At 35.2% G+C, this 22,118-nt stretch overlaps 2 protein-coding genes across 7 annotated transcripts; both read left to right on the top strand.

The window, feature by feature from the left end:
* The first annotated feature begins 9,434 nt into the window (after positions 1-9,434).
* Positions 9,435-13,129, top strand: LOC137742673 (transcription factor bHLH122). 5 transcript variants are annotated; one of them, XM_088680472.1, is made up of 7 exons: positions 9,435-9,804; positions 10,209-10,931; positions 11,325-11,665; positions 11,746-11,919; positions 12,053-12,118; positions 12,201-12,269; positions 12,398-13,129. In XM_088680472.1, the coding sequence occupies exons 2-7, from the start codon at positions 10,334-10,336 to the stop codon at positions 12,446-12,448; spliced, it is 1,299 nt and encodes a 432-aa protein (XP_088536598.1). In that variant the 5' UTR covers positions 9,435-9,804; positions 10,209-10,333; the 3' UTR covers positions 12,449-13,129. The 5 variants fall into 5 exon arrangements, with proteins under 5 accessions (XP_088536598.1, XP_068338702.2, XP_068338700.2 ...); XM_068482601.2 differs by having other exon boundaries at positions 9,435-9,816; XM_068482599.2 differs by having other exon boundaries at positions 9,435-9,816; positions 11,319-11,665; positions 12,398-13,038.
* A 5,363-nt stretch (positions 13,130-18,492) lies between these two features.
* LOC137741375 (uncharacterized) lies at positions 18,493-21,655 on the top strand. 2 transcript variants are annotated; one of them, XM_088679123.1, is made up of 7 exons: positions 18,493-18,949; positions 19,533-19,742; positions 19,839-19,982; positions 20,097-20,216; positions 20,313-20,399; positions 20,506-21,058; positions 21,252-21,655. In XM_088679123.1, exons 1-6 carry the CDS (start codon positions 18,590-18,592, stop codon positions 21,052-21,054), a joined length of 1,470 nt encoding a protein of 489 aa, XP_088535249.1. In that variant the 5' UTR covers positions 18,493-18,589; the 3' UTR covers positions 21,055-21,058; positions 21,252-21,655. The 2 variants fall into 2 exon arrangements, with proteins under 2 accessions (XP_088535249.1, XP_068337194.2); XM_068481093.2 differs by having other exon boundaries at positions 20,094-20,216.
* The last annotated feature ends 463 nt before the right edge of the window (positions 21,656-22,118 follow it).

The raw sequence follows: 22,118 nt of genomic DNA, 5'->3' as shown, positions 1-22,118 counted from the left end.
CTTTTCAACGGTTATAAACGAAAAATCACGATTTAACGGTTATTTTAACTCCGATTTTGATGATTTTTTATAACTACACTCCTTGATCCTATATGAATACAATGAATGAATTCGATCTTCAATTTAAAATATTTACACAAGTGGATACCACAAAATCTTATGTTATACTTAATGAAAGTATAAATAAACTCTAAGTGTTAGTCAATCTATCGTTTTACGAATTCTCCAAAACTAATTTCAACGATCCAAACCGTCAAAATTGTTTGTATATGCTTGGATTTTCGAGTGTAGATATAGTACTTGAACGAGAAATGTTTTAATGTTTTGAAGTAATATTTATGTGGCAATGTGTGGTATGTGCAAATTTAAAAAAAATATATTTTTTTCTTAACGGGTCATAACGGGTCGGGTCACTTTAACCGTTGGGTAAAGTGACACGACCTGTTAAGGACCCGTTAAGATAACGGGTGTGACACGACACGACCCGTTAAGATAACAGGTGTTACACGAAAACGACACGAACACGATAGACACGACCCGTTTGCCAGGCCTAGTAGTGCTTTTGATGCAATCACATAGGTTATTAATGCTTTTAATACTAAGTCTGATATCAAGGATGTAGGGCCACTACACTACTTTTTGGGGATACAAATAACCAAAACTGCAACTGGTTTATTTATGTCACAAACCAAATATGTTCAGGATCTATTGGTTAAATATGAAATGCTTGATGCTAAACCTTGTGATACACCATGTCTACCCTACAACAGATTACTCAAAGAGGATGGAGACCCTTATTCAAATCCTGGTTTGTATAGAAGTATTGTAAGGGGTTTACAATACTTAACTTTTACAAGGCCAAATATTGCATTTTCAATGCACCAAGTTTGTCAGTAAATGTATAATCCAATGGTGTCACATTTCACTACAGTTAAACACATTTTACGATATCTCAAGGGTACAATGCAGTTTGGTATATCCTATCCTAAAGGAGATTTGCAGTTAAAGGCTTTTAGTGATGCTGATTGGGCAGGGCATTCTACTAACAGGATGTCAACTACTGGTTTGGTAGTGTTCTTGGGTAACAATCCAATTTTGTGGTCCTGTAAGAAGCAACAAACTGTTTCCAGATCTTCAACATAAGCTGAATATCGAGCCTTATCATTTACCTCTGCTGAGTTGGATTGGATCAAACAATTATTAGCATTTCTTCATATACCACTGCCCACTATTCCTATACTGTTATGTGATAATCTATCAGCAATTGCTTTGTCCTTTAATCCTTTCCAGCATTAAAAGACTAAGCACATAGAAATAGATGTGCATTTCGTCAGAGAAAGAGTATCACAGAAACAACTTTTAGTGCAGTTTGTGTCTTCACATGAGCAATTTGCTGATATCCTTACAAAAAGGTTGAGTGGTCCACTTTTCAGAACTCATTGCTGCAATCTTATGTTTGGTTCCTCAAAGCATGAACTTGAGGGGGGATGTTAGAATATAGTGCTTAAGATTGAGACACTTGTCATAATCCTACTATATCAGTTAGTTAGTTACTTATCTCTCTAGCTTGTGACAAACTATATAAAGCTAACCTCATGTAGTTACTTGTTCATTAAGAAATATACTGATTGTTCTTCTTCTCTCTCTACTTCTCTCTCTCTCTCTCTCTCTCTCTCTCTCTCTTCTATTTTTACTTCACTATACAAGATTACGGTATATGATTGATCAAGTGATATAGCCTAACACTAAAATGAACTTCTTCTTCTTTATTTTTTTTTAATTTTAATTAGCAAAGAAATAAGAATTCGAACTTAAGATATATTTGAACATTGAAAAAAAATATATATCAATGCCTAAAAGTTAGTTAGTTAAGACATTAAACACGTGACTATGGGGTGTGTGGGCCGTCGTCGAATCAAACAAATTATTTTGAGCACTTGTTATTCTGAATTTGAGCTTCAAGAGTCTTGCAAATTGATGTTAAATTATGTGTACATATTGGATTAAAGTGATGACATTTTTTTTTATTTTTTTTTTTGCGTGGAAATGATATCGTGCTTATTGAAGTAAATTTGAAGGATTTACCACTAATCACACACACACACCCCACTTTTTACAAGACCAGAAATTGACCAATACCAATTATTTGTACTTATTTTAGATGCTTTTTTATTTTATAAATTAACCTGCGGAGCCATAAATAAACCCAGCAATCATCACACTATTAGATCTCCATGGTATTTTACATCAAGAATAAACAACAACAAACAACAAAAACAAATTCTTATTTCATTACAGGGGTTGGTTATATGAATTCTAGTCCACAATTATGTTCGATTTTGCTCTTCCATTAGCTCTATGTACTCCATGTCTTTTCTTCTACCTCCTTTGCCATGAGTATCTGCGTGTCTCAGAATCACATTTTCTAATCTGAGCATCTGTCAGTCTTCGTTTCACATATTCAAACCATCTTAACTGATTTCTTTTATCTTATTTTCAATTATGATCACTCCATCAAGAATAAAGAAGATTAAAAAAAATGAAAAAATAAAAAACTTCTCCTAGCCCCACCATTATTCTCGGCATTTAATGATGATCTTATATATTTTTTGGCATGGCATCACCACAAATCCTACCAACCCACATTGCCAATGAATTTATTTTTCACAGTTTCTTTATTGCCACCACAACCACACAAATTTTGAGATCATTCATTTTATTTTGTTTAATAAAATGTATCAAACAATATTATTCAGCAAAAAACAGCAGATGGATTTGATATATATACTGCAGTAATTAATTATTATGTTAGTAAATAAAAATGGTTTCTCCTGCACCTGTTTGGGTGGTATCTGGGGCGGTCAACAACAGCAGGACCTGCCAGAAAAACAAGCCCCACGTTCGTGAGGTTTGATAGCCAGACACTTGGGAATTTGCATGTGAAATGCGTAAGACATGCCAGACACTTGGGAATTTGTAGAAAAACAAGCCCCACGTTCGTGAGGTTCTTAATTACCTGCTTCATTATTATTTCTCTTTTATATTTCGCCCTAATTATCTTGCACCTGAAGGCACGTTTAAATGTTCTGTCGCGTAATCATTTTATTATTTATTTGATCTTTCATGAAAAGTTGGAAAAAAATACAGGGAAGTGTTATTTGCACTTTAAAAATTTCATTAAACACTGCTCACAAGTGTATTTTTTTTTCTAAATATAGAAAATTTGAAGTGCAGAATAAAAAATTTGGAATGCCAATAACAATTCTCAAAATATATTTTGTATATCCAGTTTTTAAAGAACTGGTTGAGGGTTTTCCTGAAAGTTGTTTGAATTTCTTGGTTGGTTTCTTGGGTTGGGAATTGGAGACATCTTTTCATGATCACCCATGTTAAAATATTTTAGGATTTTCAGTTGCTAGATATGTTGAACATGTTCACAATTTTTTGTAGTTTTGTCGAATACAATGGACTCATGTGGACTTTCAATATTCAGCAAAAAGTAACTGAATATTTGAGAATTTTTTATTGCTGGCTATTAAACCGTTACATAATTTTCGATTGGTTACTATTAATTGGGACTCACGATTGCTTCAATATTTCATGTTAGAGAAAGTCAAGTCTTTTCATAAATAAAACCCTACGTCAATCATAGTTATACTATAAAATGAAAGAATTGTAGCTTGTGTATATCCCAATTTGGACTTGAATTGAGAACATCTCGGTATTTGCTAAGCTCATAAGATTGCCTATTCTCATCTTAGTTGCCACTTGCCACTTTTTCAATGTGGGATATCGTTTCATCAAAATGTTGATCAAAGGCCTAAAGTAGGCAAAAGTGGTCAAGGGAAGGAGGTATTGGAAAGCCCAATAGCTGCATGTGGAATGTGGAATGTGGATAGCCCTGTTGGTTTTTTGGTAAAGGAAAAGCCCTATTGTTGGTCTATCATCTACTATTCAAAGTCCTTGGATTTGCATACCTTGTTTGGATTTACAAACAGTGAAGCCTGATGGCCATATAGCCCATCTCCTAAACCAAAGAACCATAGCCTTCCTCCTCCTTAACTCCAAAAGGGAAGGACCACAATTCTTAACAGAAAAGGCAAACAAAGTTATTGCTGTTGTGTGCGGCTCTAAATACCTATTTGTGTCGTTGTTGGTTTGCTCAGTTTTGGGAGAGAATCTATTTTTGTATCTGGATTCCACTATTATGATCATGACTCATGAGAACTGTCCACTGTATGACATTTGACTCTATTCGACTTTGCTCCACATCACCAGGCCAACAATGCATGGTCGATATAATTCTTACCTTTCAATGATCCATTCCCATGGATTCCATTCTCCCCGTACCACTTTATGTACAATTTATTCTCTTCTCATCTCTCACACTAGCTAGTCACTTCCCTCCAAAACCAACAAACAAATTCCAACAGACACCAAAGGTTTAATTACTAATCCACGTCTTGTGATTTACTTAGGTTTTTTATGTAACCCTATAATCTCATGCAAACAGAGTCATTTATAGCTATGTAAGTGTCTCACAACATAGGTGACTATGAATTATTCATGCATGTGTAAACAACTAATAAAAATAAAACGCTTAGTCAATATGTACAAGAACTTTAATTTATAATCTTATGTAAATTACATATCTTTTTGCTTTTAGTACTAAGAAACAACTGCAGACCTCATTTGCTAGCTAGGACATGTATTTTATTTAGGGTGGTTTCCGTAACCCAAGTCTCATGCGCTCAGTCATCCATTGCCATGCTTCTCACTAAGCTTTTTATCATTCTGTGACTAAGAATCCTGATGCATGCATAGACAACTAATAGAAACTTCACGAGTAGTTTTCCCTTCGTAAGCTTCCGTTATAGCTGTGTTAGTACTAAGAAACAACTGCATATATACCTCACTCACTAAGTGCCAAAGGTTGAGTTTGTCGCAAATACCAAAGAGTTCTTGGCACTTCATAAGTCCTTTCCAGCTAGTTCTTCAGTAAATCATGGAAGTCATGAATCATGTTGTTTTCAGCAAGAGTATGACTAAATATTGCCAGTCTATTTTTAGCTTTGAACTTTATAAACTTCTCAATCACTGCATATACGTGTGTGTGTGTGTATCAATTTCAGCAAGAGTATGACTAAAATATTGCCAGTCTATTTTTAGCTTTAAACTTTATAAACTTCTCAATCATTGCATATACATACATGATACATATATATGTGTGTGTGTGTGTGTTATTTTATATATAACTAAGTCAAAATCATTAGGTTAATCATGAACAAGAACATTCAGGATCTCCTTGTATTATATACTGCAATATTTTTTCTTACTGCAGTGAGTTTTATCTCAAATGTGATGCATGAGTCATGATAATCAAGCTCACATTCATTTCCATCGAAATCAAAAGACGGCCAAATTCAAAAAAAGAGAAAATATAATATATAAATAAAAAAAGGGACAAATTCATATACATCAACTATCAAGTCAGCTTCCAATTTATAAATGTCTTCTTTAAATGTGGGGTACCGATGGCCCTTCACTTTATAAAATTGCTTACCTTTGACAAATGTGCGGACACCATGAGTTCTTCATTTTATAAATGAACCTGCGTTGAAAAAAAAACATGTGGGGACTATGATTAAGAATTATCACTAATTCTACTAAGGCTTATATGGTTTTTCATTTTTCATTTGAACGAAATTATAAACTTAAACTCTACCTCTAGTAACATTTAAGAATATAATAATCGCATGCTAACTAATTTTGAAAGGAAAAACCAAAATCATTGTTGTTCATGTTACGGATTGCAATATGAGACTCATATTTTTTTTCTCTCCATGTGTTAACAAACGCATAAAACATAAGAAATTTGAATTTTTTTTCTTGAATGAGTAAACATGTCACAAAATAGAATGAAAAATTTATTAAATTTGACCACTCTATTTACATATATATATATATATCTTTCAAAATATATTGTTCCCGAGAAAATTCAAAACTCATAATAGCTGGATTTATCAGATCATTTTCTCGCTGATGTAATAAGTTTTGGAGTACCCTAGGACTAGGAAGCTAGGCGTTCTAAGTTTGTTCGATATATAGCTTGCGAAGACAACAAAAATTAGTTGGTTTTATGTGGTAGTTATAATTTTTGCTGCAATATATATATGTCAAACTCGATTGCTTTACCAAATAAGTGGATATGAGACTTATTAGTGACCAAATCCTAAGAAGTTAAGGTAAATAAGGAATCGAGATCCCACAACGAACACACAGATCTAGGGCATTCAAAAGAGAGAGATTCAGACACTTGATTATGTGAGGTAAGCTAATGAAATACGTTAATAGAGATAGTAAAATTTAAAATAAATAGTATAGATCTCTAGATCCGTTGATTACAGACACAAAAATTCAAAGATAATGTCAATTCGTAAATAAGATGCAATTATTATGTATTCTTGTGGTGGGTCATCCATTGATCACATGCCATTCTATGTTATGACACGTATACAATAACTAGAAATGTTCACAAAATATTTTGTCTAATTCTCCATTGAATTATACAACATTATCTAATAATCTAATGCATAGCTCCTTACTCTCCACTCAACCATCTTTGTCACTTAGTGATTTGATTAATCTCATCAAGATCTGAAGCTTAGTTAATTAAGGCTAGAGTAACAGGTGGAGATTCTCATAGGTTTTAAACTACAAACTAAATTAATCCCCGATAAGCTGGCATTAACCTTTTTACGGTCAAATTAAGTGTCAATCTAATATGATTACACGTGCAAAAGCACCTTTGATAACAAAAACAATATTAAATACTAATGATTAGTATAAGACCTTTTTTATTTATTTTTATTTTTTATTTTTGAGAAAAGAACGATATTATGTACACTAAGAGGTGAGGGAGTGGCATAAGCCTTACAATAGTTAAGCCATAATAAAGTGATTCAAATTTGCATTTAGCGAGAATCGAATATCAGACCTTTCATTTACAAATGAAGAAAAATATCACTGGACTGTAGTACTAGGTGGATTAGTATAATATTTGAAAATCGAATGGCCGTTTCGTCGTAAGATCTCAATTAATTAACCTTATACTTTCCTTCTAAGCAATAAGCTCTAAACACGTTTTAACTAGTTTAATTAGCTTATTGGGACATCTTTAACCACAAAGTTGGCGAAATCCACTTTTGAATGCCTATATATTAATGAACTAGTGAACCCAAAAGTCCAAAAATAGCTAGCGCATTAGATAATATTGACCATTAACTTTTGACCATTTGGTGCATTACAAATTTGATCAGACAAATTGTTGAGATGAAACCCTAGCACACCAACAGAAAAAAATAGATAAAGGGAAGACAATAATGCATATTAATCAATGGTTAATCTCTCTTAAATCCTAATCAACAACTTTAATAAGACAAATTCAAACTCAATAATTCATATTAATATTTGATTTAACGTGATGAATTTGTTTGTTAGTATGAGGGCTTCCTCTACTTATTAAAATCCATGTGCCAATATATGCATCTTTCTATATGTATATGACTCCTCGGGGAAGCATTGGTCCCCACTAAATTGCAAAAAGAGACCATTTCTTTAAGCACCAATAATTAAAGAAAGTAATCCCTTGTTTTGAAAACATTAAACTTGAACTCCCACAACCTGTATTCTGTGGCACGTCACGAATTATTAAGCAAAAAAATAATGTCCTCCAGATTTGTAAATCTAATAGAAGATCATTATTTATTTAGTCTCTCCAAAAGTGATGGAGGATTGTTAATTACTTTTTGGGTTTCTGTAAAAGTGGAGGAGGTAACTTGCCTTCGATTAACATCCACAAATAACTTAGGACTTTATAACCGATGAGATGAATTTTCTGTATTAAACTATGGTTGTCTGATTTAATTTTAATTTCGATGCTTTGACTAAGGTACATCATGATGAATGACCAAAATCACAATCTACCGTTCTTCTCTATATTTTTTTTTTTCGCACTAATGTACTCAATTCAATGATCAAAATTAAAATCTAAAATTAACAACAGATTTAACAAAGAAAAAAGCCAAAGCCATTTGATGAGTTGCTTCATCTGCTACGATAGTTCAAAGGTGCTTCCATTAATCTCAAGACCAGTGTTGACCACCATGAGAGTAAAAGCAAAACCACATATATGACATATGATATATACCCACCACAACTCATTTTTTTTCGTTTTCCATTCTCACAATATTAAACACAATTGGTGCTACAATCATCTAAGTAAACTTAGAAGAAAAAAAAAAATTCTTGCCGATAAATTGTGAGTAAGAAATTATATACTATTCTTCTACAAAATCATCAAGTGCATGATAAGAAAGATAGGCTCATCATTGTACACAAGGTGATAATAAAGTTTTTCATCTCTTCAATGACAGATCTAGGAATTTTTCTTTGAGGCATTTTGATAGAGCATCTTGTCCACACGGCAATCATGTTAAGGAGAACATCAAGGAAACATTTTCTAATTTTATTTGTACCAGTAAATGGATTGATTCAGTTGCACACTTTGGCAACGTGAAGTACTGAAACCAAAAGCCTACCTGATTAGGCTGCTTACTTTCACAAAACTGAAACTGGGAATAAGTGCATTGAAACTGCATCAAATGATTGCAGATCAATCCCAAAACTTGAAATACATTTATTACATGGGAGGAGCATAGTGATCACATTTTACAGAGAAATGGTAATGGGAAGTACGAAAACTTAAAGAACTCGGTCTGCTTCATACGTAAAAAATAAGGAAAACTAATGAAAAGGGTTTGAAAACTTTGAGTGTTAATGATAAGAACAAAATAAAGGGTAAAGTGAATAGTACCAAGATTGATCTTTTAGTATAAAAATATGATTTTTCGTTAAAATGAACAGTACCATAGGCTTTTCGTTAAAACTCTCTAAAAAAATAAGCAAAACTAGAAAAAGGTGAATCAAAACCGGCCCTAATGTGAATTCACCAGTTCCTCTACAGAAAGGTATACCAGCAGTTTTTTAGTTCACTCACACTTTTCTCCTCATACCTAACTTTTTATACACGTAGAATACGTTGATCACACGCATCTGTACATCTGTATACCATATAATGTCGGTACGTTAGCAATAAATCCCTAAGTTCCCTGTGTGTACAACTACGTTGTCTCTGTCTAAAACAGCACCCACAATACTAGTGGTCCAAACAATCACGAAGGGCAGCATATAGTCCATGACCTAGTGGTCATCCACCGCACCAAAAACCTTGCTTTTCAGCTGCAAATGGGATTGGATTATGTTCTTTATTTGTCACACAAACCCCAGCCCCATTTCTGTGTTTGGCTAACGTGTACACAATCCAGCCAATTTTTCTCTTGCTTTATTAATTATGCCTCTGCTCCCCACCATTCAATCTGAATGCAGCCATTTCTCTCTTAAAATTCAATGGTTCTTCTGTGATAATGACCAGTCTTCGAGGGCAATATGGTCATGTAAAAAATGTAAACATACGAAATCTGAGGGACTAGATTTCAGTCCTCAGTTACTTCTGGTTGGCTTAACTAATTGAAGAGGAAACAAATGGTTTTATTATTACTTTTATAATTGTGGGTTTCCCTTTTATTTATGTCTCCTAACTCACTGGCTTCAACGAGAACTCCACCACCACTCTCAATAATATTCCATGCCCGACACCAGCACCAGCACTAGCACCTGTAGAGAAAGAAGAAGCAAATCTCTAGAGAGAGAAAAATTTTCTACAAAGTTCTAGAGAGAGAGTGTGTGAGTGTAAAGGTTTGTTTTTTATATTGTTATGCTTAAGTTCTTGGTTTTGTCTTCTATCATCTGATACTGTGCTTGATTTCAGTGGGTTGTTTGGATTTCTTATGTTATCTTCTTTACTTGGGTGATTGAGATTTTAGGAATAGAAAATTGGGTTGTTGGTAGATTTTAGGTGGTTGTTGGGATTTGTGAGAAATTTTTTTGAGTGAACAATGAAAAATGGTACTTTTTAGTGTCTCTTCTCCCCATTTTTTCTTGGTTTCAGAAGCTTACTTTTATAGCAGAATCAATTTATCTTTTCACTCAAGTAAACTTACATGGATTTGGCTTTTGGGTAGCTTTAAATTCTTGGGTTGTATCTAAAAGTTGGGTTCTTTTGTTTTGTTTTCTGAGAATTTTTGCAGGGGAAAGAGCCAGAGGTTTTACTTATGATTTGATCTGATTTTGGTCAGAAAAATCGAAAAGGAGAAGTTTATTACTTTGTTGAAGTTTCTATTTTTGGATGAGAATTTGAAGAATTAAGGAAGCAATGGAATCGGATCTTCAGCAGCATCACAAACCCCAGCAGCACATGAACTCTGGCTTGATGCGGTACCGGTCAGCTCCCAGCTCATATTTCACAAACATTTTGGACTCAGAGCTTTATGAGCCGTTTCTCAATCGGCCTTCTAGCCCTGAAACCGAGAGGATTTTGTCCCGGTTTCTGGCTAGTGAAGGTGGTGGTAATGGAGGAGGAGGAGGTGGCGGTGGTGAAGGAACAGAACAAATTGCATCACAACACAAAGTAGCAACACAGGTTAATAACCAGCAACCACAATTTTTGGTGCCTAAGGTGGATGATGAAATGGAGGTGATTCAACAGCATCAGCAGCAGCAACAGCAGCAGCAGCAACAACAGCAGCAGAGCAATTTGAACAACTATTCATCTGTTGCTCAAGGATTTTACCAAAGTCCAGCGGCAAAACCGCCTTTACCTAATCAGAACTTGACATCAGCTAATGAAGGAGCTTATTCAATGAGGGGAAGTCATTTGCCTCCTATGAAAACCGGTGGTGGTGTCGCGAATTCCAATCTCATTCGGCATAGTAGCTCACCTGCTGGATGGTTCTCCAATGTGAACATTGATGGTATGTTCTTTTTTGTTTTTCGGCATAGATGAATTTCAAAAGGAAAAAGGTGCTAAATCAAGTAAATTTTGATTATTGCGAGGCAGATTTTTGTTTCTTTCGGTTTTTGGATGCTTAATTTTCTCACCGTATGCAGAATTGTATTTGCTTTCTGTTATTTGAATGGATTGATTTTATACAGAAAATTAATGAACTTCGGATATCATTCTGATAAATCAGTTGGAAATAAAGTGGCTTAGTGATAACTGTTGCTTACGAAATCTTTACCGAACATTTTATGAAAGAAGCAATATTTCTGGTTCTTGGGTTTGTTTGATTCTAGTCTTAGTTTAGATTCGAAATAAAAATGATGGAATCGATTTGTGAATGATACTTAGCATTTGGCAGTGGCAGGCTATGCTGCATTGAGAGGAATGGGAAACTTCGGAGCACGTGATAGCACTAATGAAGAAGCATCTTTTTCTCCTGCAAGCAGGTTGAAAAATTTCTCTTCAGTTCCACCATCTACATCGGGGCTAATTAGTCCGATTTCTGAAATTGGGAACAAAAGAATGCGATCGAATAGTCAAGATGCTGGAGCTTTTGGGGATGGCCGCGGTAACAATTATGTGACTGGTTTCCCAATGGATTCATGGGATGACTCTGCAATTCTAGGTGATGATATCAGCGGTTCAACAGGCTTTAGGGATGACGATGTGAAAGCATACACTGGTTTAAGTCCATCCGAAACTCAGGTACCAAATTTGTGTTGAATGTAATGTGCTTGGTTGTGTATTATCTGGTGTCTGATATAGTTTTCGTTGCTGTCATGCAGGATGTAGAGGCTGGAAGTCGCCCTCCTACACTTCTAGCTCATCACTTGAGCTTGCCAAAAACAGCCACTGAGATGGCTGCCATTGAAAAGTTTTTACAGCTCCAAGATTCTGTTCCTTGTAAGATTCGAGCAAAGCGGGGCTGTGCAACACACCCAAGAAGCATTGCTGAGAGGGTACTGTTTTAGTGTCTTAATGTCACACATTGTACACTCTTCTTATTGCTTTAAACGCTTTTAAACGAAAAGCACCATTGAAACATGTATGTTAAATTAAAATGCTCAAAATGTTTATTTTTGTTCCGGTCAGGTGAGAAGAACTCGAATTAGCGAACGAATGAGGAAACTGCAAGAGCTTGTACCGAACATGGACAAGGTAGAATCTTCAATGCCATTCGATCTATGAACCAGTTAGCGTGTGCACTAGACTCAAAACATCTAATGTCTTTACTTTGCAGCAAACAAACACTTCAGACATGTTGGATTTGGCAGTTGAGTACATTAAAGACCTTAAAACTCAAGTCCAGGTATGTTTTATAAAAAATCAAATCGAATCACGAAAATTTACAAATTGTGTAGCTCAAACACTTCTGACTTGCATTTGTAACCTATTCACTCACTGCTTTGTCCTTTCTTTTCGGTTAAATTTTTCCAGACGCTCTCTGAAAATCGTGCCAAGTGTACCTGTTCAAACAAGCAGCAGTAGCAACACCAAAATGTAGGAGGGACTTTGCTTTTCATGTACAGAACCATTAGAAGTTGGAAAGAAGATAGATGGCCGCTGGAGCTATCTGGGGTTCTCTTTTGTACTTAAAAATTGACAGTTCGGTTATTTCTTTATGTGGGTGGAGAGGGAAAAGAAGAAAAAAGGGGCTGCTAAAAGTTGATGTCTAAGATCCAAAACCCACTGCTGGCATTAAAAGAACGCATGCTGTATAGTAATATTCTGTGGTGAATGTGACGTTACATGCTTATGGTTGTGGAGCTCAAGCAATTTATCAAATCCCCACTTCCCATCAGAAGAGACGGAATTACACAAAGATTCTAATTATGCAACGTTATGTGAGAAAGTAACATATAAAGTGAGAACACATGGCGACGTCTACGGACAAACATGCTTTTTCCTGGTATAATTGGAGGAAAAATGAGTGAAGCAAATTAAAGAGCACATGATTACTAAATGAGCATTCTCTCTTTGCTTTTATTTTTAGGCATCAAATTGCACCCATGCAGTCAAGGATGCTAACTGTTCTTGTTGCCCATTTTCGATTCAATAATGGAGGTTCAAATATTTCATTTTTTTGTTGTTATAAATGGGTATGGAGGGCCAGATGAAACTCAAAGAAATGCATATTTTATGTAAGAGTAACATGGTTGGCATCCTAAATTTATTGGCCTTTGTCTTGTTCTATGCAACAAGGAGACCACTCGTAATACTAGTTTCTTTATGGTAGATGTGTGTTGGTTTTGTGGGGTTATTGAACTAGACATCTCATAGCGTATCGTGTTCTAATGATAATGTTCATGTCATGTAAAATTATATTAAATTAAAATTTTAAAGCCTGAACTTCTCGTTCCAAAGTATATAAATTTTGACGCAGCACAAAATAATTAAAAGGCTTATCGGCGTAATTCCTTGAAGAATAAGTCTAAAATCCATCAGAAAATTGAGAAAAATTCCAAAGGATTGAATTGATTAATGATTGAATGAATACAATTATTGGGAACCGGATCCCCTCCGAATCCAAAGGAACTGAGCCCAAGGATCAAATGATTCAGGACATTGAAATTTGATCTAACGGTTACAATTGTTATAAATTTAGAGGATCTTCCTGTTTGTAGCCGTTAGATTAAATTTCAATGGTCCGGATCATTTGATGAGTAGACTCATTTCCTTTGGGTTTGGAGGAGATCCGGTTCCCAATTATTGATACATCTAGATGATTTAAATAAAGATTACAACCACATGAAACAACTTAAAGGACTCTAAGTATTAAAACGTCATTAGTTAAACATTAATTGGACGGGAAACCGAAAGGTCCAATTTTATTACGAAACTATAAACACTGTTTGGAGGTTAAAATGACTTTAGATGACCAAAATCATCGTATATCATAGCAAAGCGGTGAGTTTGACTCATGACGTCGTTCCCTTTCTAAAAAAGTATCACGGACCTAAATCGGAGCTCAAACACCAAATCGGCATATTCTTAATGTATCCGGTCTTCTGACAGTCTATTTCTCTCCGATCCACATCAAACCCAATCTCTTTGGCAGATCTTGTTGGTTGTGTTGTGTTTCACATGTTTACTCGTTTTTCTTCATTCCTTCTATCAATCAAACACCAAACAAATAAAATATATAGAATAATATCAAAATATAACATCATGTAACAAATGTCCAACCTTTCACCAACAAACATACACAAGAATCCAATTAAGTTAAGACTAAATAATAAATAAAAAAACATATTTCACAAAAATAAAGAGTCGTTATCATGTTTTGCAAATGAACACCGACTCGAATCTTCAATTAACGTGTTATATAAACATATCAACCCACCATGAATCATACCTAAACAAAATTTGATACGAAGACTTATTTTATTATTCGTGGTTGTAGACTCGTAACATGTTATTATGTTGTGAGAAGGCTATAGCAAAAACATGAGTTGTTTCTTTTTTTCTTTCGAATTTTTTCTTTGCAGCTTCCTTTTCAACTTTGCTTTCATAAGCATAAAGTGGGAGCTTTTTCAAGTTTGAAGAGATGAGGAAAAGAAAAACCAGTTGATAAAATGAGGCTGGATGCCTTGGCGAAGAAGGATTGTTGGAAGAATGAGTGGCTATAACAAGCTGGACCAAATGGATGAGGCGACTCACTTTCTTCTGCATGTAAGTGATTGCCATGTCATATCTGATGTCACGTCCCTCCCAAAACTTGTATTTCCTTGCCCATGAAAGAGAGATTGCTTTCTTGTTTTTATTCCCTGGAAGCCCAGAACGCTCATATATATTTATGTACGTATGTATATGTGTGTGTGTGTGATATTTATGTTACGTATGTATATGTGTACGTATGTATATGTGTGTGTGTATTTGGTCATCACAGATACTAGTTGGAGGATTTTGGATCCTCTTCGAACCTTATAGTCTAGAACTTCGAACTTTTTTCAGAATTTGGATAGCTCAAAAGAGGAAAAAAAAAAGATTTGGACTCTTACTTTGTGTGAGATGGATCATCGAAATGAGTTAATGATGACCGTCAAATTTAATTTGAACAATTCAAATTACTTGTTCCTTGAGCTCTGGACAATGAGATCCGAAGAGAATTTGTATTCCTAGTTGGAAAGAGAGAGATATAGGTGTACTAGTTGGAATCCTCCAGAAGGATCTTCGCTGGTTTCTCCAATCACATCTGTTAATCGTATATCGTGAGATCAGAAATCATTGTAAATTTTTTTATTTAAAATTGAATATAAATAGTCCCTGACAAAAACTAACCGCATGATATATGATAAACGAATGTGATTTAAAGATCTTTGAAATCTTCACAAAGAAAATCTGACGAGAATCCTCTCTCTAAAACATGAAATTACATAACTTTCTTTTCTGAGTGAGGATTTATTTATTTATTTATTTTTATTTTTTTTATGAAAAGTGGGGAGCTTTTTCTTTCTAGCTGCATGATGAAGCTACCGCCTCCCAACTAGTTAATACAGAATGGCATTCTAAACTTGGTTTGTTGAAAAGGATCCAGATTCTCGCCGGATCTCTTTGTAAAGATTTCGGATATTTGTAAATCATATTTATTTATTGTACATCGTGCAATTAGAAATTATTTTAAATATTTTTATTAAAATTAAATACAAACAGTACTTGACAAAAACTGATCGCACGATGTACAATGAACAGACACAATTTACGGATCTCTTGAATCCTCTCCGGAATCCTCATCAAAATGATCTTGAGAGGATCCTGTTGGTGTTGAAAAGACCCACACAAACCTCATTTATTGAAAAGTTTATAATTTTTCGATGTGTCCTGTTTATTGAAAATTTCGGTTAGTCGTTAGATCTTGGTCATTGAATTTTTTAAGCACGTTAGGAAATCACTCTCTAATTACCATTGAAAAAAAATCAGAGAGTTTGAATACCTATCAAAAAATTAAGTAACATGCATGACTGCTGATATGGGGTGAACCTCTACTAGTTTACTGTTAAGTTCTAACAAGGTCGGCAAGGCTCGGTGTAATATGAGTAGTATTACATTTATTTTCTATTTGTATCATCTCTCTAATAGAGGTAAAGCACACTAACACATGTAAATCTCATCTATATTAAAAAAACAGAACAAACAATGGTACACATAGAAAGTAAGAAAAACATTTTTGGTCTAATATTATTTTCTAGTTTTCTTTTTCAATTGGCATTGCCACCATGTAACCGAAACATGAGTATGTTTACTAAAAATCCAGATCCTCTCAGGATCTACTTTGTGAGGATCTCAGGAATTCGTAAATCGTTTCTATTCATCATACATCGTGAGATCAGAAATCATTTAAATTATTTTATTTAATATTGAACACAAATAGTAACTGATGAAAATTGATCGCACGATGTATGATGAACGAACACGATTTACAGATCCCGAAATCCTCTAGAAGAGGATCCGGAGAGGATCCTAGTGGTGTTTACTAAATTAATAAATCAATGGAGATGGATCCCATCCAAATCCAAGTTGTGGGAATCTTTACATCCTAAACGTTTATCGTATATCGTGCAGTCATAAATCATTTTAAATTTGTTTATTTAAAATTAAACATAAATACTATGTAACGAAAACTGATCGCATGATATACGATGAATGACCATAATATGAGGATCTCTACGATCCTCACAAAGAGGACCAGGAGAAGGGATCCTCATCCTAAATCAATAACTTTTGTCCTCCTTTTCTATTCACAGGCCAAGTGTTATGTTAAGATTGAGGTCTTATCTCAAGAGAATCTATCACTTTCTGGTATTGGGAAAGAGATTAGGCAAAAGGCTACACCGATCTCATGGGTTAGGGTTATATTTATGAGAAAATTTGAAATAGGTCTAATTTTATAAACTACTTTTTGAAATAGGTTCAATTTTTAGTGATTTTTAACTTTTGAAATAGATCCAATTTTTAGTTACTTTGGACCCATTTCAAAAAACCCCTATATTTATTGGAGTTTTAACGAAAAACTCATAGTAGTATTCACTTTAACGAAAAATCATATTTTTACACTAAAAAGTCAATCCTGATACTATTCACTTTACCCTTTATTTTGTCCTTATTATTAAAACTTAAAATTTTCAAACTATTTTCATTAGTTTTCTTTATATTTATTTGGGTGAGTAATTTGTTATCACAACTTATGTTGAGGTTAAATTAAGTATGTTCTAAGCTTTATGAGTAGTAGGGTATGCCCCGTTCTCAACCAGCGTATAGCGAATCACCTTGTGGAATAAAACATTTATGTCCTTTTGTTTTCTTTATAGTTATCCCCTTATTTTCCTCTAATTTACTGAAGAAAAAAAAAATATTTCCAATTCTAATCGTTCAAGAGAGAAAAAGATAGGTGGTTCGTTACCATAGTGGTATAAATGAGTTGAATCCTTGTATGATGACGTCGGCTCAATGGTTAATCTAACAAATTTATTGTTTGACCAAAAAAAAAAAAAAAAGAAAAAAAAAAGAGATACGTACTCTTGATTTGTGTGGTTGGTTTAATGAAAGAAAAGAACACTCATGCAGAATATTTGGGTTTTTTTGGATACATCACCTCATTTTTGCTGGGCTAAAATCTGGGTTGGGAACATTTGGGCATTTTTGGGCCTCTGTCTATCTTTTACCCAAAAGTTTACATGGGCTAAAGCCCAATAAATAAGGATAAGAACAAGACATTAACTATTTAATTGCTTTTTCACAAAATATATTTGTCTACTCTGAAGTTCTAAAATTTAGATCTTGTTATACTTGCCCTCTAAAATTTTAATTTGATTTTGAGCCCTCCAACTCGCTAATTGTTACCAATATCCCCCAAATCGTCTTTCAATGTCAGTGTCGGCCCAGCAAAGTACTTTCGCCGTTAGTATTCTTTCCGATCTCTACGCATTTCACTTCGCCGAATATTCTCTCTGCCTCTACCATACTCCAGCTTGGTAGTTTTCACTTCCTGTCCAGGTTGACCCTGGTATTTGACGATGGACATAAAAAGTCACCTATAGACGCTTTATGCCCTTGTATTTTATAGCATTCAAATTTGTTTTATGTGAATCACAAAAAGAAGTGAGAAATAATGCTAACAAATTGAGTATGATTATGATATCCGTATTTCATTTTCATTCCAATTCATGCATCTCGTAACATCTGATCTTCTCTATTAGTACGAGATTTTTGCAGTTTCTTTAATAAAAATAATTTGATTATAATAACTAAAACATGTCTACGTAGATCAGCGTTAAATTCATGACTAAATTACCTAAATAAATGACTAATTAACATATTCTAGGTATTTAGAAAACAACTCTATTTGGATTACGCCCAGAAATAAAAGTACTTTTTCTTGATAAATTGAATATTTAGTTTCAGAGAAAAATCAAAAATAAAAATATGGAAAAGAAAAAAAGGAGAAAAATTCCAACGTTTGAAGAGGGACGTTGGACAAACGGTTATTGCGGTTTCCCTCTCAATTCAAAAGCATTTGAAAAAAATACCAACAACTTCCCAAAAAAAAGCATTTTAAAACTTGGTCGATTCTCTCTCCTCTCTCTCACACTCTCTTTCTCTCCCCCTCCTCTCCTCTCCGCCCTTCATGCCATGGAAGTGTCCGACCAAGACTTCCCCTCCGGCGGCTTCGGCGCGGTTCGGGTCACATTAACCCCAATCCGCACGCCCTCTTCCAAGCGCCGCCTCTCAAGCAGCTTCAATGAGCGGAGCCGCCCCGTGCCGGCTCGCCGGAAGCTGGCCTGGGTCAACCTCGAAGGCCGAATGGTCAATGCCGACGAAGCCAGCTCGGCTCGAGCCATTAAAGGTGGCTTGAGCCCAGAGCAAGCCGCGGCTTGGGAGCTGTTTACCCCCTTCCAGAGGTTCCTCTTCGTCGCCGTGATAAGTGTCGCCGCCGCCGAGTCGAAGAAAAACCGCCACATTTCGCAGCTGAAGAAATCTGTGGAACTTCGGGTTTGAACTTTGATTAATTTGGGTTTATTAAATTTTCAATTCTCTCTTTAATTGCTGATTTGGGTTTGTTTAAATTATGAATCTTTAGACGTTTTCTTTAATAAATTTTGAAATTTTGTATAATTCAATCATGATTCTCTCTGTATATTTATTTTAACTGTTGTAGTTATGGAGGTTAGATTCATAACTGGGCATGTGTTTTTAATATCAATTTAATTTTATTCATGAATTTTATATAAGAAAACTAATGGAAATAGTTAGAAAAACAAAAGAAAAAGGAAAATGAATAGTACCAGGATTGATTTTTTAGTATAAAAATATGATTTTCGTTAAAGTGAATGGTATCGAAAACAGTTCGTTAAAGTTCATTTTATATATTCTCATATACATTTGATATTGAAATCTTCGGTTCAGCGAAGTGTTTGTCTAAATTTTTAAATATCAGATTTGATATTGTTTTTGAGTAAAGTATCAATCTTTCGAGTTAACTGAATTCGCGTATGATTTTCTGTTAAATGCTGAGAACCTTCGAGTGGTGAAATATAATTCTTGACTTAAATTCTTGTGTCAAATTGTTTACCAGGATCAGATATTATCAAGCATGCAGCAGAAGCTTGACAGCCTGTGCGAGCAGATGAATAACATTAAGGATCACTCGGGAACTCTTGTTCCTTCCACCCTCGAAAATGTAGAACTGCAACGCAACGAATCTTTCAGTTCCCATAAAATCAAATTTGTTGATTGTGGTTGTTGGCTCTGTGATCAACATCGTGACCTTCCAAATGGGTTGGTGGTAAGAATTTGTTTCTTGTCGCTGCATAGATTGTTTCGAGTTATCTTGTACTAATGCAGAAATCTTGATCTGGTCAATCTCTTAATTTGGTATCAGGATAACAATGCTGAGAAAGCCTCCGATGGGGATCATATACTACGATATAGAGTGTCTCTGCCAAATGTACAAGAGCAAGAGGAGCGCCGGATGTCAGATTTATCAGACTTGTGCTCAAGTGTCACTTCTGCTGCAGACTTCCAGGTAATGGAACTGCTTTCATCTTTTGGTCTGCAAAACTTACCAGAAATGGCAGTTTCTACTTTCTAAGGCGTGACTTTTTCATGTTCTTGATGTAATTCGTTGTGATTTCAGCAGCTAAACGCCATAGCTATTGAACAAGAAATAGACAATCTCAAGAAGGATTGTGAAGAGAAAGATGGGACCATACAGGAGCTGACCATTTTACTCCAGTCAGCTGAAAGTGCCGGTTCAAAGGCAACCTCCCTCTTTTGCTCTCGTTTTGTACTTCTATAATTCTATTGCCAAATTTTGTCTTTGACTGATCACAGTTATTCTTATCATTCATATCAGAGGATTTCAGAGTTAGAAGACATAATACGTAGAAAGAACTCAACGATTACAAGACTAAAGAGGGACATGGTAGTTCTAGAACAAAAGGTACGGAGCTGCGAAGTAAGGCGTGGGGTTTCAGAATTACGGAAAATAATGTATTTGACTTTTGAGTTATTCATGTCAAATTGTCAATATGTATATACATATACAGGTAGTGCACCTTACAAGGCTTCAGAGACCCTCTTTCTCTTCCCCAGATGCACATGATGATGATAAACGAATCCATCACATGATGGACAACATCCTTTATGATATGGATAGTACTACTGGCCCTTCATCTTCTGATTCAGACTGCTCTCCACGGATTCGATCACCAGCTCCTCCTGTTGTTAAAACTCGAAAGGTTCCTCAGATCCTTGACCCTGTTCAAACAACTAAGAAACCAGAGCCCGAAAAAGCCTCAACTTCGAAGGTAAAACCAACTAAAAGTCGCATAAAATCCCACCCACTGAATCCTCTAAAAGTGATCACCATGAATTCAAGGCAAGTACACTCAGTGAGCAAAACTTCTCTACCAATGAGTCCAAAATCTCAACCGGCAAGCCCAAAATCTCAACCAATGAGCCCTATCACAAGATCCAGTACCACTCAATTTTCAAGGCCAAGGCCGACATCAGCTGGTGGGGATTCAAAAAAGACCATTCGAAGGCGTTCTATATCTGAACGAAAGGATGCTCCTCCACAGAAAAGATGGGCATAGAAAGGTAGACGTTGCTGTTGTCATCAATATTAGGTCAATTAGCTACTTGATTTTCAAAATATCAAACAATAATGGTCTGTTTTTGGGTGGGGGTGACCCGAAATATGTGTTTTGAGGTGAGGGTTCAAGATTTTCAACTTGTACTTTCTTATCCAAAATGTACTCTCATATATCTCTGTCTTGTCTACCTTTTGTAGGTTGATGTGGAGAACGGCATATGCAACTATTGAGTTTATTCATCCCTGGCGTCGATGATACTTTGAAGTAGATATAAGAATCAAGGTAGTATATAGATATATATTATAGGTGCTGAGAGAGTTTTGTATTTTATCAGAGAACTGCAGAGCTGCAGAAGTCGGGAAATCGTCTGGTTACATTGTGAATTGCTCTTTCAGCGGAAGATCTTGTTAATTAGCCAGAATATGTTTCATACAGCATGAATTGTGGAAACTTGTGATGCAAGTCAATCTGATGCAACTTTGAGAACATATGGAGGAGAGAGAGAGGATAGGAATGATGATGTAGAGATGATTTGCTTTGTAAAAAGCTCAAGCTGTGACCAATTTTCCCATAGATTATAATCGAACACCGGATTAACTAATAGACCGTTTAATAACCATTTCGTTTTTTATTTTTAGTTTTCACTTTTGTGTTAGTTATGGAGGGGAAATACATAGCGAAAAGAGGGATGAAGGACGGTGGTAGAGATGTAGAAGAAATGAAACAAGCCTCAACCCCGAACATGAGAAAAGGAGATAATATTTTGACATCTAAGGCGTCCCTACTCTCCGCAAGTTTAAGTTCAAAAACTACGAGACCAACCCTTACCTTCCCGACCTTTTTGCTCTTCTGTCTTGTAAGCTGTTTTTTAGTTCAAAATCTTCATGTACATGACGATCGTGGAATGGCTCTCAGTACAGGGACGAAGTCACAAAACAAGGCAGACTTTTTGACCTCCTAGACGGACAGAATCCTAGGAACAACTTGTTCGATCGTCAAATGTTTTGGGAAGTTCAGGAGGTAAAAATTTAAGTGGCATCTGCATATCTTCCATGCGTGTTAAG

This window comes from Pyrus communis, chromosome 11 (assembly GCF_041283825.1).
Source record: "Pyrus communis isolate YQ-2024b chromosome 11, ASM4128382v1, whole genome shotgun sequence".
Classification (NCBI taxonomy): Eukaryota; Viridiplantae; Streptophyta; class Magnoliopsida; order Rosales; family Rosaceae; genus Pyrus; species Pyrus communis.
This window is presented reverse-complemented; position numbering and strand designations above follow the sequence as displayed.